This window comes from Solanum dulcamara, chromosome 1 (genome assembly GCF_947179165.1).
Source record: "Solanum dulcamara chromosome 1, daSolDulc1.2, whole genome shotgun sequence".
Lineage (NCBI taxonomy): Eukaryota > Viridiplantae > Streptophyta > Magnoliopsida > Solanales > Solanaceae > Solanum > Solanum dulcamara.
The window spans coordinates 69,830,633-69,849,010 of NC_077237.1; the positions used below are offsets into that span (position 1 = coordinate 69,830,633).

General features: G+C 37.2%; 1 protein-coding gene across 6 annotated transcripts; it reads left to right on the plus strand.

Annotated features, from left to right (window-relative positions):
- Positions 1-758: 758 nt before the first annotated feature.
- LOC129895066 (probable protein phosphatase 2C 60) lies at positions 759-18,275 on the plus strand. Of its 6 annotated transcripts, none has more exons than XM_055970738.1 (12): positions 759-863; positions 1,114-1,164; positions 4,070-4,192; positions 4,440-4,503; positions 8,781-8,889; positions 9,606-9,756; positions 12,248-12,373; positions 16,536-16,659; positions 16,751-16,827; positions 17,073-17,125; positions 17,588-17,642; positions 17,723-18,275. In XM_055970738.1, the coding sequence occupies exons 3-12, from the start codon at positions 4,076-4,078 to the stop codon at positions 17,930-17,932; spliced, it is 1,086 nt and encodes a 361-aa protein (XP_055826713.1). In that variant the 5' UTR covers positions 759-863; positions 1,114-1,164; positions 4,070-4,075; the 3' UTR covers positions 17,933-18,275. The 6 variants fall into 6 exon arrangements, with proteins under 6 accessions (XP_055826713.1, XP_055826790.1, XP_055826930.1 ...); XM_055970815.1 differs by having other exon boundaries at positions 759-776; XM_055970889.1 differs by having other exon boundaries at positions 761-1,164; positions 17,723-17,935; positions 18,008-18,275.
- The last annotated feature ends 103 nt before the right edge of the window (positions 18,276-18,378 follow it).

The window sequence follows — 18,378 nt, forward strand, 5'->3', positions numbered from 1 at the left end:
AAACAATAGAAAAACATAAATAACATTAATTGTTCTCATTCCATTCCACCTCCCCAATAATACTACTTGGAAGGTTGATATGCAATATAATAAAGAAAAAATTGATGATGAAATAGTTTATTAATATATAAAACTGAAGTTATATTATTATTTTTATCTTGATCCAAGCTAATTAAGTTCACTACTTTATTTATAACATCAAGTTAATTGGACCACAAAAATACAAAAGAATTACGACTAACACATGATAGGGGCAGAACAAAATATTATCAAGTCAATTTTTACAATTTGTTTTTTGAAGAAAAAAATCCTATAAAATATCAATTAAATTTGATACACGATCAAAAGCATTTACAAACACCAAGACTCACCTTCATCTTTTAAAAGATGCAGGATATTGAAGAAAAGAGGATAAACACACTAAATGCACTTTGATATCAATAGAATTTGTTGGATTTGTGGACAATCTGAAAATAAGATGTGGGAGATGGAGTTAAGGGCAGTTGGCAGATTTATTTGGTTTGTTTATTTTTAGAATCGTATTTTTTAATTTATTTTCAGAATGTACATTTTTTTTTTTTTTAATATTTGGAATTTTCTAGTGCTTACATGTGACACTTTTACCTCTTATTATTATATATAGATAGAAGATAGATACGTGTCTTTTAGTTTTAAAATAATTAATGTTAAAAGTAATTAATTAACAATAAATACATAATTTTCTTTTATATTATACTTGGGTATTTTGTTTGATCAGATCTGGTTGTCTGTTTTATGTATGTATCTCCTTCATCTTTTGTGTGCTCAGTGCTTTTGGTTCTTCGTTTAATCTTTCCTCTTGCTGGAATTTTTGTGCATCTTCGGTATGTTTTCGTAACTGAATTTGGGGAGGTTTGGTACTTTGGAGGCCCTGATTTTTTGGGGCCTAAAGCGACTGCTTTAGTGCCTTTAGCCGCCCTTGGCATCAAGCAAATTCTGTTTAAATTCTCTGTTCAGTGCTGCTGGCTTCATAGAATAACTCTGTTCTTGTAGATAAAAGGATTACGATAGAGAAAAAAGTATTGTGATACTGTACTGAGGCATCTAAATTTTGTGTAATCTAATTTCCTTTAGGGTTCTTGGAGGCCACCCTACGCTAAATCTTAGCTCATGCCTATATAAAAGGTAACATATTGGCATCTAGAAAATTCCATAAATTCATGAAATATGATGTGGCCGAAATGTTTTGACAATCAAATACTTCAAGAAATCAACTTCTTTTATGGAAATGAAATAAATCTCAAAGAGTTCCACATTATCCAGTATGCCATTAATGGTAGAAGAGAAGAATTAAGAGAAAACATAATTGTATCCTTATCAATGAAAATATGTTTCATTATATTTTATTTTTGATTGTGATTTATTTTTCATTACTTTTAAATTTGTTGCAAACAATATTATTCTGAGAAACAGAAAAAGGATAATGATGCATAATATTCTTTTTCTTTTATGATCGAGAAATTTGTGTGGGGCCAACCACAACCTTCGAGACTCAGGGATCCTTTACCCTTCTCCAATAAAAACCAGGCTTAGTTTGCATGATACATAATTTTAATTTAATTTTATTTCCTTTTGGAGGTTTCGTAGTGTATAACTTTGAAGGAGTTGCAACCTTTTCTAGTTGTTAAATGTTAGAACCTGGGTATTAAGACATTAATCAAAGAGTGTCCCCTCAAAGGTTATTAGATTCAGTACCTTATTTAGTATCCCCTCGTTCAATTTTATATGAAACTTTTTCGTTTTGGCCGGATTTTTTTGATGCAATTCCATGTCTATACAATATTCACAATTTTCAAGAATTCAAATTCTCTAAACTATTCAAATCTTAAATGCTTTCTTTATCATGGTAATTTCAACAATCACTTCAATAGTTTCTTCCAATATCAACAACAACAACAACAACAACCCAGTGAAATCCCACAACGTGGGGTCTGGGGAGGGTAGAGTGTACGCAGACCTTACTCCTACCAAGGTAGGACGGCTGTTTCCGAGAGACCCTCGGCTCAAAAAAGGCATAAAAGGGGGTCAGATAAGGTTAAGAAATTCAAAGCGCTATAGAAAAATAAATAACGAAGGCATCACAGATAAAATAGAGTAATCAAAAGTACTGAAAGCAATAAATAGTAACAGAAATAGCAGAAATGAGAGTACAAAGAATTGTAATGTGCTAGTGCGCCTATGAATAGGGAAGAATAACGAGACTATGTACTAGCCTTCTACCCTAATGTGGGTCCTCCACAGCCTCCTATCTAAGGTCATGTCCTCGGTAAGCTGTAACTGAGCCATGTCCTGTCTAATCACCTCTCCCCAATACTTCTTCGGCCTACCCCTACCTCTTCTGTAACCATCCATGACCAACCTCTCACACCTCCTCACTGGGTCATCTGTGTCTCTCCTCTTCACATGCCCAAACCATCTCAGTCGCATTTCCCGCATCTTGTCTTCCACCGAGGCCACTCCTACCTTGTCCCGAATAGCCTCATTTCTAATCCTGTCGCTCCTGGTGTGACCACACATCCATCTCAACATTCTCATCTCGGCAACTTTCATCTTTTGAATGTGAGAGATCTTAACTGGCCAACACTCTGCCCCATACAACATAGCCGGTCTAACCACCACTTTGTAGAACTTGCCCTTAAGTTGTGGTGGCACCTTCTTGTCGCATAACACTCCGGAAGCGAGCCTCCATTTCATCCACGCTGCCCCAATACGATGTGTGACATCATCGTCAATCTCCCCGCTCCCTTGCATGATATACCCAAGATACTTAAAACTACTTCTCTTTTGAATGGCTTGGGCACCAAGCTTAACTTCCACGCCAACCTCCTGAGGTGTCTCACTAAACTTGCACTCTAAGTACTCTGTCTTGGTCATACTCAGCTTAAACCCTTTAGACTCCAAGGTATGTCTCCAATCCTCCAGCTTAGCATTAACTCCACTACGAGTCTCATCAATCAGGACTATGTCATCCGCGAAAAGCATACACCATGGCACCTCACCTTGAATTTGTCGCGTCAATGCATCCATTACCAAGGCAAATAAAAATGGACTTAGAGCTGATCCTTGATGCAACCTCATCCCAACTGGGAAATGCTCTGAGTTCCCTCCTACTGTCCTTACCCTGGTTTTGGCTCCCTCATACATGTCCTTGATCACCCTAATGTATGCCACAGGTACATCTTTAGCCTCCAAACATTTCCATAGTATCTCTCTTGGAACTTTATCGTAAGCCTTTTCTAAGTCGATGAATACCATATGCAAGTCCCTCTTCCTCTCCCTATATTGCTCCACCAGTCTCCTCATAAGATGGATGGCTTCTGTAGTTGAGCGTCCCGGCATAAATCCGAACTGGTTCTCTGAAATAGACACGCCTCTCCTCACCCTCATCTCCACCACTCTTTCCCACACTTTCATAGTGTGGCTTAGTAACTTGATACCTCTATAGTTGTTGCAACTCTGGATATCCCCTTTGTTTTTGTATAGAGGGATCATTACGCTCGACCTCCATTCTTCGGGCATCGTTGCCGTTTTAAAGATGACATTAAATAACCTAGTCAGCCACTCCAAACCTACCAAGCTGGCGCTCTTCCAAAATTCCCCAGGAATCTCGTCAGGTCCGGTTGCAAGTCTATTGACATTTTAAACTTCGAGCCCAATTAATCTTCTTCGTACAAAATGGGATGGATGTGGTAGTGTAATTTTGTTTACTACCATGTTTGGTGTATCTGTTACATTTTTACTAGAAGATTCTTGAACAGCCTTCTCTATAGTACCTGAAGGATTTGAAAATGTTATGTGTTTTTTGTTTAAGTGTAGAATTTAACCATCCCCCCCCCCTAGTGTATGTGCTTAACATCTCTGTGTATTTACTCTATTGTGTGCTTATAGTCTTGCGTATTTTCTATATTATGTGCATGTACTAAGCGTATTTTCTATATTATGTGCATGTACTAAGTTATTTGATAAGAGGTAAAAATTTTAGTCTTAATTCTGCATGTAAATATGTTTACTGTATGGCTTCCATATGCAGGTCAAGATGGGAATATATTTGAGTAGTCCTAAAACTGAAAAAGTGTCCGAGGATGGTGAGAATGACAGACTAAGATATGGCTCGTCATCAATGCAAGGATGGCGTTCAACCATGGAAGATGCTGTAAGTGCATGCATGTGTGCTTCTATAATCCTTCAACTTCTGTACACCATTTGTTGACAGATGGTTCCTTTTCCTTTTTTAAAAATACAAATCGTCATCCCTTTCAGCCATCATGGTTTGCCAATTATTATTTATCTGACATGATGGCGACTCCCAAGTAGCTTTGGATTCATTTGATTAATTAGTGTCCTAAGATCATGCTTAGGAATTGCAGTGAACAAGAATGCTAATTTGAGATTTTATATAGCATGCAGTTTATCCAAATTTGGACACTTCCACTTCCTTCTTTGGTGTTTATGATGGCCATGGAGGTAAGCATCCTACTCTTCTGATATAGGACGTTATAACTGTCTTTTGATAGCATTGCTAGTCTTTGTTTGTGTATGCATATTAGGTGGCACTTGATATTCACTACTTATGTTTTTAACTCTTGTTCTTTCTTGTTTGGGCAACATATGAGCTTTTGGTTTCCATGTTGTTACTTTGACCAAAGTTTTGTACTCTTGAAGATAATGTTCAGTTCTCTTTTCTACTTCACTGAAACTTTGAGATTTGATAATGTTTTAGTTACAGATATGACGAAATTGAGGAACTTCTATCTTTTGACTACATGTGTCATTTATTGTTCCTTTACATCTTTTTTCTTTTCCAGATTTCCCTGCATTGAAGCAGGAAGTCATTTTAATGGTTTGTTAAATATGTTTACTTGTTGTCTTGTAAACATATAATTACATTAGTTGCAGGGTGCAGTTGTTTATAGAAATCTCATCTTATCAATGACATCCAACTAGATGCCATCCAAAAACTGGGAAAAGAATATGACCATGTATCTAAGGGTATCTCAAAGAAGTAAAATGAAAAGGATAAGAATTTTAAACTTCAGTATCTGTTTATCCTTCACTTTCTCCTCAGAAGTTGGATGTCCTCTCTTTCCAAGGTTCTTTAATATCTTATGAAGGGGTTATTATCGATTTTTGAAGGGTTCTTCAGTTGCCTTATCTTGTCCAAGGACAGTGGTTATATAGTTCCATTTTCAATTGCTCAATTCCAATTACTTTCTGTGATCTGCCTTCCCATTAAGTTTTATACATCATGAACCTCTTGCAAACAACAATCTTTTAGCTTGTCATTCTTTCTCCCTCCAAAAGGTCCCCAGCTCCAACAAAGTTATAAAAAACAAAATTGGACATGGATGATAATGCTGTGTAATAGTTACAAACAGCTTGCATGTTCATGCTATTCCAAGTGAATCAGCACTTTACGGGTCTGTTTGGAAAGCCACTTGGTAATTGGAATTGGTGTAATTATTAGGGTAGTAATTACCAGCCTAGTAATTACATAGTCTAGTAATTACGATGACCTGTTTGTTTGCCACAATGTAATTACAGTATAATTACAAGTGTAGTGTTTGGTTGCACAAGTGCAATCATAAGGTTATATAAATTTTAAAAATAGAAGTTAATTATCGAAAATTTAAAATTTATATTAAACAAATAAAGACCTTTATAAATGATATTAAATTAAATATTTAAGATATATATTGTCTTCTGAAAATATATTAATTAATAAACATAAGTTCTCAACTAATATTATAAAAAATATTGATTTATATTTTTCAAATTAGTAAATTTTAATTAATTTAACATAAAAACTAAAAGTATAAGATTTTTGTGAACATCATAAATGCATGCTTGAAAAAAATGTTAATATTATAAATATACTGTCATAAAATTATTAAAACATTTGGAAAAAAGATAATCTATCAAGTCTAATTAAAAAATAAATGGCTTGCAATGTGAAATATCAAGTCAATACTACTAAAACAAATGAAATTGAAAATACTCCCTCTGTTCATTTTTACTTGTCACTATTATTGTTTTTGTCTTGTAAAATTTGCAATGCTTTTCGTTTTTTTGCCATTATGCTATATATATATATATATATTGTTTTTCTCTCTTACTTGTGACTGTGACTTTTGAGCCGAGGGTCTTCAAAAACAACCTCTCTATCTCCACGAGGTAGTGGTAAGGTTAAATTTCAACATAACAAGCATAAATATGATTTAAAAGAAAAGAAAAATGTAAGTATATAACCTTATTCAATAATGAATTCTACGTTAAAAACTAGAATACTAACAAAATCATGCAAATGAAAAAAATGATAATAAATTAATAAATAGATAAAATGAAAAATTGCATGGAATCACATGAAAAAGTAAAGGTTCAGAACGAGCAGGAAATGAAATATAAATAATAAAAAATAAAAAATATAGTTTTAGATAACACTAGAATACTATAAATATTTTTTAAAAATAATAGAAATAAAAAATAAATATTAAAATAAAAAAATACAAATAGAAATAAAAGAAAGAAAAGAATTTCAAAAAGTTTCATTTAATTATATGGTGTAATTACATCCAATTTCTTACACTCCCTTGGGAATTGAAAAGGTTAATTACTCCCCTTCAATTACACCAAATTCCTCTCTTACCAAGTAATTACTTGGTCTACCAAACATGTCAAAGAGTGTAATTTCACTCAATTACACCAAATCCCAATCCCATTGTGACTTTCCAAACAGGCCCTACATGAACATTCTTCTTATCATCAACTTGACTAAAGTGTTGTTTCCGGCAATTAACTTTTCACTCCTGCTTCCATAGCAACTTGTCCTTGGGCCATTTCGCGTGTTGAATGCCTTCACCACTATTTCCTACAGTGGACCAGTTCTTATTACTAACTTCTGATAACTATATTCACCCAAAAATAGTCCGCTAGATTTTGTGTCAAAATCCGCACATGCCCTTCTCTCGCTGGAGAAAGTTCTCATAAAAGTGAGTTGGTATCCATTTCTTCCGTTTAGAGAAGAACTGATCGTCATGTTTTCTATTGAACTTGGTAATTCATGTTCCTGGTCCTAAGTAGTATTGAGAGCATCTTCCATGACCCATTTTTCCTCATTTCCTATCTGGCTTCTCAACATGGCACTTCTTTCGAGTCCAGGACCTCAAAGTCTGATAAAAATTTCGTATGTTCCTCCTCTTATTATCTCCTTTGTTTTTCTATTTATATTTTTTTGGGCTTTGCTAAATATGCACCACCTTCGTTATTTCAGATAGCTGCTATAGAGTGACTTTTGAAGTATTTCTGTGTAGCTTACTGGATGTAATTTCATTGTTTTCTTTTTGATCACTTTCAGCGTCGACTTTGACATCTAAATGAAGTATTATCTGCATAGTTATTGCCCTGAAAGAAGTTTTGAGAAGAAAGGGACTCAATTTGACATGTCTCCGTGCTCTTTCCTCATTTTCTTTTTGGTTGTTTCAGTATGTCCCTATGCTCTGGTATCCATCACAGAAAGCTGTGTCAGCTGCAAATAGTAGTAGTTTGAGGTCACTTTCACACTGTCTTGCTGCAGTTAGAATTTTTTTTCTTCAGCGAGTCTTCATAGGCCATGTATTCCACAGTCCTCTGCAGATTATCATTTTCTTGAACAGGGTGCCGTGTCAGGTTATTCTCAATAATTCATTGGTTCTTTCCTTGATCAGAGCCTTTAGGCATCCTGTTGAGAAACAGCTCAATTTTATGACGCAATTTTAAATTAATTTCGAGGCCGTGAGATCCAGGAAAATCCTGCGTCTATTCACCTTTTTTTTATTTTTAAAATGATTAGAAATTTATTGCTGGCATCAAGAAGATGTAGAACAGTAAAAAAGTTAGGAAGATGGCAAAACATCATTAGCTCAATTATAAAAAGACTAAACTAGTACCAGGGAGCGAACAAAGTTCAAAAAGTTCTCGGGGGAATCTATCGGTGAAAGATGCCAACTATGTAGATACAAAAGACATCTAGCTCTAAGGGAGTGATTTGGAGTTTATAAACCTTCAAAACATCTGTTGTTCCTTTCTGACCATACACACCAAAAGATACTAGAGGTATCATCTTCGAGATTGGCTTGATGGCCTTATCAACTCTCCAATTGCACCAGCATTGAAAGGCCTCTTTGGTGCTATGTGGAATTACCTAATTAATACCAAATATAGACAAAAACATAATCCATAAGTCAGCAGCGACTTTACAATGTACAGATAGATGTTTGTTTGACTCAAGGTTCTGTTGGCACATGTAACATCTATTGGCAATCTGAAATTTTCTTTTCTTAAGGTTCTCTTGAGTGAGGCAGGCTTCATGAAGAACTGTCCGGCTGAAGCTTATGATATTTGTTGGGAGCTTAACTTCCATGACCAGTTATCAAGCACTTCATTAGGACCACCATATGAGTTTGCATAGCCTGCTTTCCCTGAGTATTTACCATCCTTGTCACTGCGCCACCTTAACTTGTCTGCTTCCTGGACATTTATCACCTGGCCTTCTAGCCTAGAGAACAGGTTGATCACTTGCAATGAATGATTACTTCCTTCAAACAATACTGCTGGATTTCAAGATTTTTTCACCTCCTCATAATTGCAACCATGCTAAGGGAACAGTTCCCAGTTCCACTCCGTTGTTTACTTTATTAAGTAGCTTGCTGTAGTAACATTTTTCTTTCACCCCATATTTATACTTAATAAGGTCCTCCATTTTGTAGGCGATGAAGTTTCTAAATTTTGTGCCAAGTTTCTTCACCCAGAGGTTCTTAATCATGAAGCATACTCAGCTGGGGATATATGCACTTCTATTCAGCATGCTTTTCTCAGGTCGCCCCAGTACTAGTCTTTTCAAATTTAATTTCACGTTTCATCTTGTGCCGCAATGTAATCATTGACTTAGTCTACACAAGGCAGCAGGAAGGCGTCATTCTCGTGTGATTTTCGTGTTCTCATCACCCTGGGATTCTGAGCAAGGACAATTGCATATTCAAGCAACTAAGTTTTTTGATCTAAGAAAGTATGAGGCATGTTGGGATGGGCGTATATTTTGTGCTTCTATGAGATTTCTTTCGATCAATGCTTATGATTAAATTTTCTCCTTGACCAAAGTTGAGCATTTTCATTGCTAATAGGTTTCTAGCATTGATGTCCCTTTGAGTCCTCCAGATATTACATGTTAACAACTAGCTGTTTTACTTTTGCATTTGTCAAAACATTTTCTTTTCCACATTTTTCTTGAGCTGAAGGTTTGTCGGAAACAGTTTCTCTACCCTATAAACGCAGGGGCAAGATCTGCTTACACCCCATCCTTCCCGGACACCACAATGTGGTATCGTAATGGATATGTTGTTATTAAACAACGAGCTGTTGCGCTTGAACTTTTCTACCATTATTTGTCAGTATGAGAGTGTTAATGTGGAAATTTGTTATGGCTTTTACTGTAAAAGGGGTTTTCCACGTTATTATCATAGTTTTTTTTTCAGTGTATGAGCTTCTTGTCTCTTTGTTTATGAGTCTGATCTTATGTATGTTTCTCCATGCAGAATGGATGAGATGATGTGTGGACAAACAGGTCAGAGAGAATTAGCCGCTTTGACAGAAAAGAACCAAGCTAAGGACATAATAGAGGGTTTGTTATCGCCTCCCAAGCATGGTGAACCCAAGGGGCAAACAGATGGTGGGTCTTCAGAGGAGGTATCAGTCCTGGCCTTTATTTTTTGTGTCGACCTATAGCTACAAGGTGCATTACACTTGTTTGTTGCTATAAGCACATTCTTTGCTATTAATGCATTTTAGGGTCCTATTCGTCGGAAATAAATTGAAGTAACTGACTTTTTGGAAGAACTTTTCATCTTTTGAGTACTTCAATTTGTTATTTCCTGCATCTTACTCCAGGTTGCCATGTCATAGCATGTCTAAGTCAGTCTTCATGTTCTATTATGAATGTAATTGATGGAATCATCTAGAAGGGTATAACTGGTCATGGCGTTGAAGATCTAGTTGGAAGGCTTTTCTCTTCTGGGTCTGCACCTAATATTTGTGAATCTCGGGTTTCCTCTTATGATTATCATGGTCTGGCCATGGATCTGTGGAGTACTCTGGCGGTGGTTCAAGGTGGATCTTTGGATGGGAAATATAGTGTTTAAGTTGAAGGATAAGAGATGAAAAGGCTTGTAGCTAAGGAAGCAAGCCTGACACATGATAACCTGAGGAGACGGGGAATACAGTTGTGCTCAAAATGCTATCTCTGTGGGAAGGATTCAGAAAGTATTAACCATTTTTTCCTACATTGTGAGGTAACAGATCAGTTACGGCAATTTTTGTAAGCATGAAAGAGATCAAATGGGTCATGCCAAAGGCTACTGGAGATCTATTAAAATGCTGGAACAACATGGGAGAGACTGTGAGGCAGGAGACATGGTGGAACACAATTCCTTCAAGTATCTGTTGGACAATAGGAACTTGAGATGTTTTGAAGGAAGAAATAGCTATCCAGAAATTTAAGATGAACTGCCTTTTTTACTTCTCATTTTTGGTATTAAGAACTCTTACGAGATGTTGTTTCCCTGTTAGATATTATTTGATCCTTGTAAGAAAGGATGTATACTTTTACTTGTTTTGAGCTTTTAGATATGGCTTCCTGCTTAGTCTTTGTGCTGAAGATTTACAATACTGTTACCTTTCTCTCAAAAAAAAGGAGAAGAGAAGAAAATGGAGGGCCGGCTGGTGGAGGTTTTCTTCAGTGATGGAGGAAGAAGATGAAGATGTTTGGTGTTAAAATTGTTCTTTTTCTGATGAGAGATCCGACGGTCAGTAGTGAGGAAGAGAATGGAGCGATTCTGATTTTTCCTTTTGGAGTTCAAGACGATGGTTTATGGTGAGTAGGGAGGAGAGGTATGGTGGATGAAGATAAGATGGTATGAAAAGCATGCCTAACACACGAAGTTTTGAAGAGACAAGGGGTCATCATAGTTTCCAGGTTTTTCTTGTGCAAAGAGAGAGATGAAACCAATAGCCATCTGTTTTTACACTGCACATTCACCGCACAACTTTGGTCCTTATTCCTCAATATAAACATAGACAAGTTGGACTTTGCCTGAGTATACTGCAGATCTGCTTAGCTGCTGGATGAAAAGAGGAGGTAGCAAAAGCCAAAAGAAGTGGTGGAGAATTATACCACAATGCATTTGGTGGACAGTTTGGAGAGAGAGAAATGGGAGATGTTTTGTAGATCTTATAGTGTTTTGGTGGTGGTGAATGTGGAAAGGGGCTGGTGGCAGCCATTGAGTGTGTAGCCTTTGGAAGATGAAGAAGGAAAAGTTGGAATTTTTTTGCAATCAAGGATTGTAATTTCATCAGAGCGTCTCTCACCTTGTACTTTTCAAACCTATTTTCAAATGTTTTGTTGAGCCGATGGTATATCGGAATCATCCTCTCTCTACCTCACAAGGTAGGGGTATAGTTTGCATACCTCTTGTGGGATTACACTATGTATGTTGTTTCTTCTAAGTAGGAAATGCTATTCAATTACAGGAATTGAATCTTCTATATGATTCCTGATTAGTTCTTTGAGTCACCTATCCCCCCCCCCAAACCCCAAACCCCATAGTTGAAGGTTATTTGGTCTTTTGGTTAATCTAGTATCAATTCCGATCAAGTGTCGTAGTATCTCTATCATTCTAGCAGCATGACCGAAGCTTATTCTACTCTTGCCATTGTCTGACTTCTGTTGAACATTGTACTGAACCATGTTGGTTCATAATTGGGATTGAAGTACTCCTAGATTAAAGGAAATCTATTTCCAATCATATTAAATGCTTGTGCTCGTTTAAAATTCCACCCCCCTACAAATGACGTGATATATTTGCAATAAAGGAAAGAAGAGAAAAAAAACATACAGGAAGAATGAGAAACAAACGAGTCTTGAGAATATCTTCAGGCATATTATTATCAAGTCTTTTTATTCTCAGAGATCTAAGATAAATTTATCCAAAAATAAAGGGCATAAGAAGCACTAAGAGGTGTCAAAAAGTACTGTGAACTCCTAGTTTTGCAGTGGTCTGACTACTCCTATAGACTGTTCGGAGTTATAAATAATTAGATTCTAAAAATTTATTTTCCAACTATTTTTTAATCAATATACTGGAGTTCAATTTTTTAACCTTTTGTTTTTTTTCCAATGTAGGGGGCTAATTCTGATTACCGTGGGCCATCTGCAGGGAGCACAGCTTGTGTAGCAATCATTCAGAATATTCAACTTCTTGTGGCAAATGCTGGTGATTCTCGCTGTGTCTTATCTCGGAAGGGTCAGGTACCATTTATTTTTGAAGCAGGTATATGTTCTGGTCCAGGATTTTTTTTGATAATGACAAGGAATAGTATTAGATAAAGGATCAGCACTAAGCAAGCGCAAAAAGTGAATTTACAAATCGTGCAATCACCAATCATGTCTAACTTAACATCTACATCCTGTACAAAGATCAACTCGTACCAAAAAAATGCAAAGAAATAGCTTTAAGCTTAAGGCTAAGAATGGATCTATTGTTGCCTTAAAAAATTATGTTGTGCCTTTCTGTCTGTACTGTCCACCTCAACCAAATAGCATGGGGTATGGTATCCCAAATTTTCTGTGACTTTCTGTTGAGTCCAGCCTTGTTCCAGCATGAGAGGAACTCAGTTGTGGAGTTTGGCATGGTCCAGTGTATGCCAAGAATGTTAAAAAAGAATCACCACAGTTGAGGAGTGGTCCTGCAGTTAAAGAAGAAGTGATTCACGTCTTCAGATTGGTTTTCACAGAGGGGACATCTGCCACAAATCTGAAAACCTCTTTTCTGAAGGTTATTTCGGGTGAGGCAAGCTTCCCTTGCAATTAACCGGGAGAAACATGAGACTTCTGGAGGGGCATTGTTATGCCAGATTTTCTTCCAGGACCATGTGTCGACACAGTCTTGAGATGTCAACGGGTAATAGCAAGATTTCACAGAAAAAAGACCCTTTTGTGACCTTTCATACAATGGAATCCGGTTTCTGATTACCTATCTAGGGAGATGTTAATGAGCAATGTAAGCAGATCACAAGTTCTTTGCACTTCCCAACCATTTAAATGTCCTATGGGAAATAAATATAGGGCATAAATTCGAGCCCTGCTCAGATAGAAAGTCAGCAATTGTAGCATTGTAAAGGGAGGAAATGCTGTAGATGTCTTGAAGAAGTTCTTTGAGAGGTGTTGGCCCAACCATGCGTCCTCCCCAAATCTGATTATTCTACCATTGCCAAGTAAGAAACTAGAGTTTTCCATGAGCGAATATGTTTCCAAACTCCTGTTCCATGCGTGCGTTTGACTCTTTGGTGAACCAAGGATTTCTCAAAGAGAACTTTTCGATTAATAATCTTCTCCATAAGGCGTTTTCCTCCTTGTTGAATCTCCAATGCTGTTTTAACAAGACTTCCATTATGGCATTTCAAGTTCTTGATCCCAAGACCCCCGTTCTTTCTGTTCTTGGAAACTTTGTCCCACCTGACAAGACAAAAGGAGTTATTCTGCTTGTTTCCATTCCATAAGAAATCTCTTCGCAATTTATCCATTCTCTTTAAGATTGTGGACGCAATCTCTCGGTCTCCATGAGGTAGGGGTAAGATCTGAGTATATTTTGCTCTCCCCAGACCCCACTTGTGGGAATAAACTGGGTATTGTTGTTGTTGCTGCCTCAAGATTGAGGACGGTGTTGGAAAGAAGGACATGGTATAAGTAGGAAGAGCATCAAGGACACTATTGATAAGGGTGAATCCCCCCTCCCCGAAGGATAAATACTGTCGGTTTTAATTTGCCAATGTGTTCTTCTCCGTCTTCTCTAGACCTCCATTCCAGATACTGATGTGTTTTTGCTTTTCTCCCAAAGGTAGGTTCAAATAAGTTGTGGGAAGAGACCAATGTTGTATTGGAGTATGCTAGCCAACTGGTGTATATTAGGAACCTGATTGACTGGGAAAATTGAGTTTTTTGAATAATTGATGTGATGACCAGAGATGGCCCCACAAGCATTAAGAGTTATTCGTAGAATTATCATTTGGTGCTCCATGGTATCGCAAAAAAAACAATGTATTGTCAGCGTACAAAATATGTGAGATAATTAACCTCTTAATATCTCTAGAATCTGCCGGAAAACCAGAAATCCAGTTTACTTCAGAAGCCTTGTAAAGCATCTTACCAAGTCCTTCCATAACCAGAATACAAAGAAAAGGAAAGAGAGGATCTCCCTATCTTAATCCTCGTTGTGTAGGAAAGGAACCATGGTATGCCATAGATAAAAATGGAGAACTTCACAGAAGAGATATAATACCTGATCCAATTGATCCATTAGTACCAAGACCCATTTGACTCAATAGATTCAGTAAGAAGTTCGACTTTACATGGTCAAAAGCTTTTCCAATATCCAATTTACAAATAATGCCGGGCTCCCCAGTTTTCAGTCTCGAGTCCAAGCATTCCTGTGCAATCAAAACTGCATCTGTAATATTTCTATCACTGATAAAAGCCATCTGAGAAGTGTGTTGACTGGTTTGGTGATCATTCTTTTGAGTCTTTTTATGCAAGTGCTTTAGATAAAAATTATAGAAGCAACCAATCATGTTGATAGGTTCGTAGTCCTTGAGCATTTTTGCACCATTCCTCTTGGGAATAAGAGCAATGTATGAGGCGTATAAACTCCTTAAAATTCAGCACTGTGGAAATGGTTCAAAGAGTTCAGCAAATCACTTTTAATGGTATGCAAACACGATTTTAAAAAACCCATTTGTAAAGCTATCCTGTGCCGGGGTTTTATCACTGTCACAGCTCTTGATAACACCAGGATTTCCTCTTCCTAGAGTGGTCTTTGAAGCCATCCGTCCTCCTTCCTAGAGATGCAAGGAGCATCTTCATAAAGCCATTGAGGTCTCAGATCTGCACCTTCTTTATTAAGATTTTCATAGAAGTGTAGTATCTCACTGGTTAGGACCTCCATTTCATCTTGTAAGAGTGCCGTCAATTTCCATGCCACCTATTTGATTGTATCTTCAATGAACATTTATCATTTATGAAAAAACCCCAGTGTTGTTATCATCTTGTTTCAACCGTAGCCATGAGATCTGTTCCGATTTGATGGTTTCCTCCAATTCCGTTTGTAAGTTCGCCCTTTCAATCAAAGTGTCATCCATAGGAGTTGAGCCTTCGGTCTCTTGATCAAGATTCAAAATTTTGTTAAGCATGAATGATTTCCTGCTCTCCAAATTACCATAGAGATCCGATACCACTCCTTGAGCTTGAATGTCAACATCCCAACTTTCCCGGCAAAGATGAAATCCAGCCTGCCATGGATGTTGAAAGAAGTCCACCACTCTTTCACCAAATCCCCATCAGCCATATTTTATTTAGCTTAAAATAGGATGGGTTTCTTGACCACTGTTCATATTCAGGCAAAAGTGGTGAATGATCTGAGAAAACACGGGGAAGAACTGATTTTTTTATGGTGTGAAAGTGATCATTCCATTTGGTAGTGAAAAGAAATCTGTCAATCTTTGAAGCCACGGTGCCAGAAAATTTTCTGGTCCCAGTATAACTTCCCCCACATAAAGGGGGAGACAATCAAACTCAAGCATAGTCTATAAGTACAACTGTGCTGTTTTTTTCCCCCCAGGCACCTTGTAGTGTTAAAATTCCCCAATAACCCAAGGTCCCTCCGATAAGCCTCTGTCAGACGCTAACTCGAGCCATAGCAAATTCCGGGTCAGTCATTTTGTGGGAGCATAAACTCCTGTCAGGTTCCAAGAGAAGTTGTCTATCAAATTAGACAGAGAAACGGAGATGGAATGAAGACCCTTGAGAATTATATTTCCCCTCCAGGTCCCCTATCCCACAGTATAATAATATCCTCAGAGTCGAATGTTACATAACCAGCCTATCGATCAAAGAGTAATTGCCCAGCCAACTTAGGAGACCAAACCTCAATTTGTTTCTGGAAGGGCAACATATATCAATTTCCACTTGAGTGGGAGAGTTTTGATGAGGTTGGTGAAATCATTCATCCCTCTAACATTCCATGATAGCATTTTAAGGTTCATTTATAAGAAGGTGAGAACTTCCCCTGACCCCTTTGCGGCCTGTTCACAAATTTTACACTGAATACCAGATTCTTGACCTCACTTGCAAATTTTGCACGTGGAGAGGAGGAATCTTTTGTTGAAGAAAACTTTCTGCATGAAACCTTTCTTTTCTCAAGGTTTTGCAGAAACTCCATAATCTCTTTTTCTGCCCCAAGATATTTAATTCCCAGCAATTTGCAGATCTTTGGAGTGTGTCTTCGTGTCCAAGAGGATACTTTTCTTTCATCAAAATGTTCTGGTCCGGGATTGTTAAGTGATTTTGCATCAGTGTACTGATGCTTGTCTTTCTTCCAAGTAGGCACAGTTGTATTAAGCACAAAAATGTTATGCAGGCATATGATATGTCTAGGGACCATAAGCCTGACCTTCAAGCTGAAAAGGAAAGGATTACAAATGCTGGTGGATATGTCCGGTGTGGACGGGTCAATGGGACTTTAAACATGTCAAGAGCAATCGGTATTTGAAAATATTGCATTTTCTCAAATATACTATAGTGAGTTCCCTTTTTCTGCTTGTATTGCCGGTTTGATCAATTTGATGATTTCAGGAGACATGGAGCTGAAACAGAACAAATCGTTGCCTGCTGAAAAACAAATAGTGACTGCTAATCCTGATATCCGCACTGTAAGTAAATTCAATGGCTTATCAATCCGTAGAAGTATGTAATGTGGGGAGGAAAATTTTGTACTGTATATTTTGTGTGTACAGTGAGATGAAAGGTTGTCTCTAAAAAAAATGTCTTCTTTTGGAGCATTATTGCTTTGCTTAAATTATTAGCTGATCCGAATGGAGATTTTCATGTGTTCCTTTCTAGCTGAGGATATGATTTGTGCATTTAACATTTCCTTTCCGAATTTTTCTCAAACTAGGTTGAGCTTTGCAATGATGATGATTTCCTTGTTCTAGCTTGTGATGGCATATGGTAAGAATATTGTATCATTTTAATTTTATCTTCCCAGTGTGGTCACTGTATTTGAATATCATTCGATGATTTTTAGGGGAATACCAGCTTATGTTTCTTCAGAAGTTGTTAGATTACTGGGCTTAGAGTACTTGAGTTTGCATACTGTTTGCTAGTAGGTTCACATGATCCACAAGGAAAAGTATTGGTATGGGTTTTTGTTGCTCTTTTGGAAGTTAAATGGTCGTTTATGCACATTGTTTCCATACCAATGCAACTTATCCCAAAAAAAGGAAAAATTGGAGAAGTTGGAACTTACATCTTTTCAGTGTAATTAGAAATTCTCTGCTGCATGGTTATTTTCTCATACTTAGGACTTCAGTTTACGTCAGATGTGAGTACCTTTCCAGGCCTGTTTTCACCCCTTTTTTTGTTACTATATCATAACAACAGAATTTCATATCTGTATGTCTTGTGCATTAGGGATTGCATGTCAAGCCAAGAGGTTGTGGACTTTGTCGGGAAACAGTTAAAACACGTGAGTCTTTAATTATTTTGCTCGCTGTTATGATCATGCTTTTCAGTTTGTAAAAATCAATGATGTCACCATTTTTGCAGGAAAATAGGCTCTCAGCTGTTTGTGAGACAGTGATGGATAAATGTTTGGCCCCAGCCACGGGTGGAGAAGGATGCGACAACATGACCATGATCTTGGTACAATTCAACAAACCTTTCAAGATTGCCACATTGAACAAGGAGCAACCACTGGCCTCTAATCAAAATTCTGAATGTAATGGAAGCACAGTAACATCTAACAATATGCCATAGCAGGTCTCAATATAATGATAATGCAGCTAAAAAAAAGCCTGAAACCAGTGGTAACATTTATCATTGCCTATACAGGAAGAGTCATGCTGTCGCTGTAAGCTTTTGAAGTTTTGATAGATAAAAGGTGGCGTTTTAGATAATATCAGAAGATCTGTATATATGCTCAACTCCCCTGACCTTTTCAAGTGCGGGGATAAGCTTTTAGCTTCAAATGGGCAATAATGTACACGGGACAATTCCTCAGAGGAATGTTTTCAGTTTAGTGGAATTGATGAGTGTAGTATTTTCCCTCTTGTAGAGAGAACTATTAGTTGAAATACTAAAATGTGGATTTTGATTGTTTGCTCTGCTGAGAACGCCAATGCACAAGTAATAGCCATCTTTTTTGTACGCAGTAAGATGTCGATGCTGTTAACCTTTTGGGCTGGAAAGTGAGATGTCTTTTG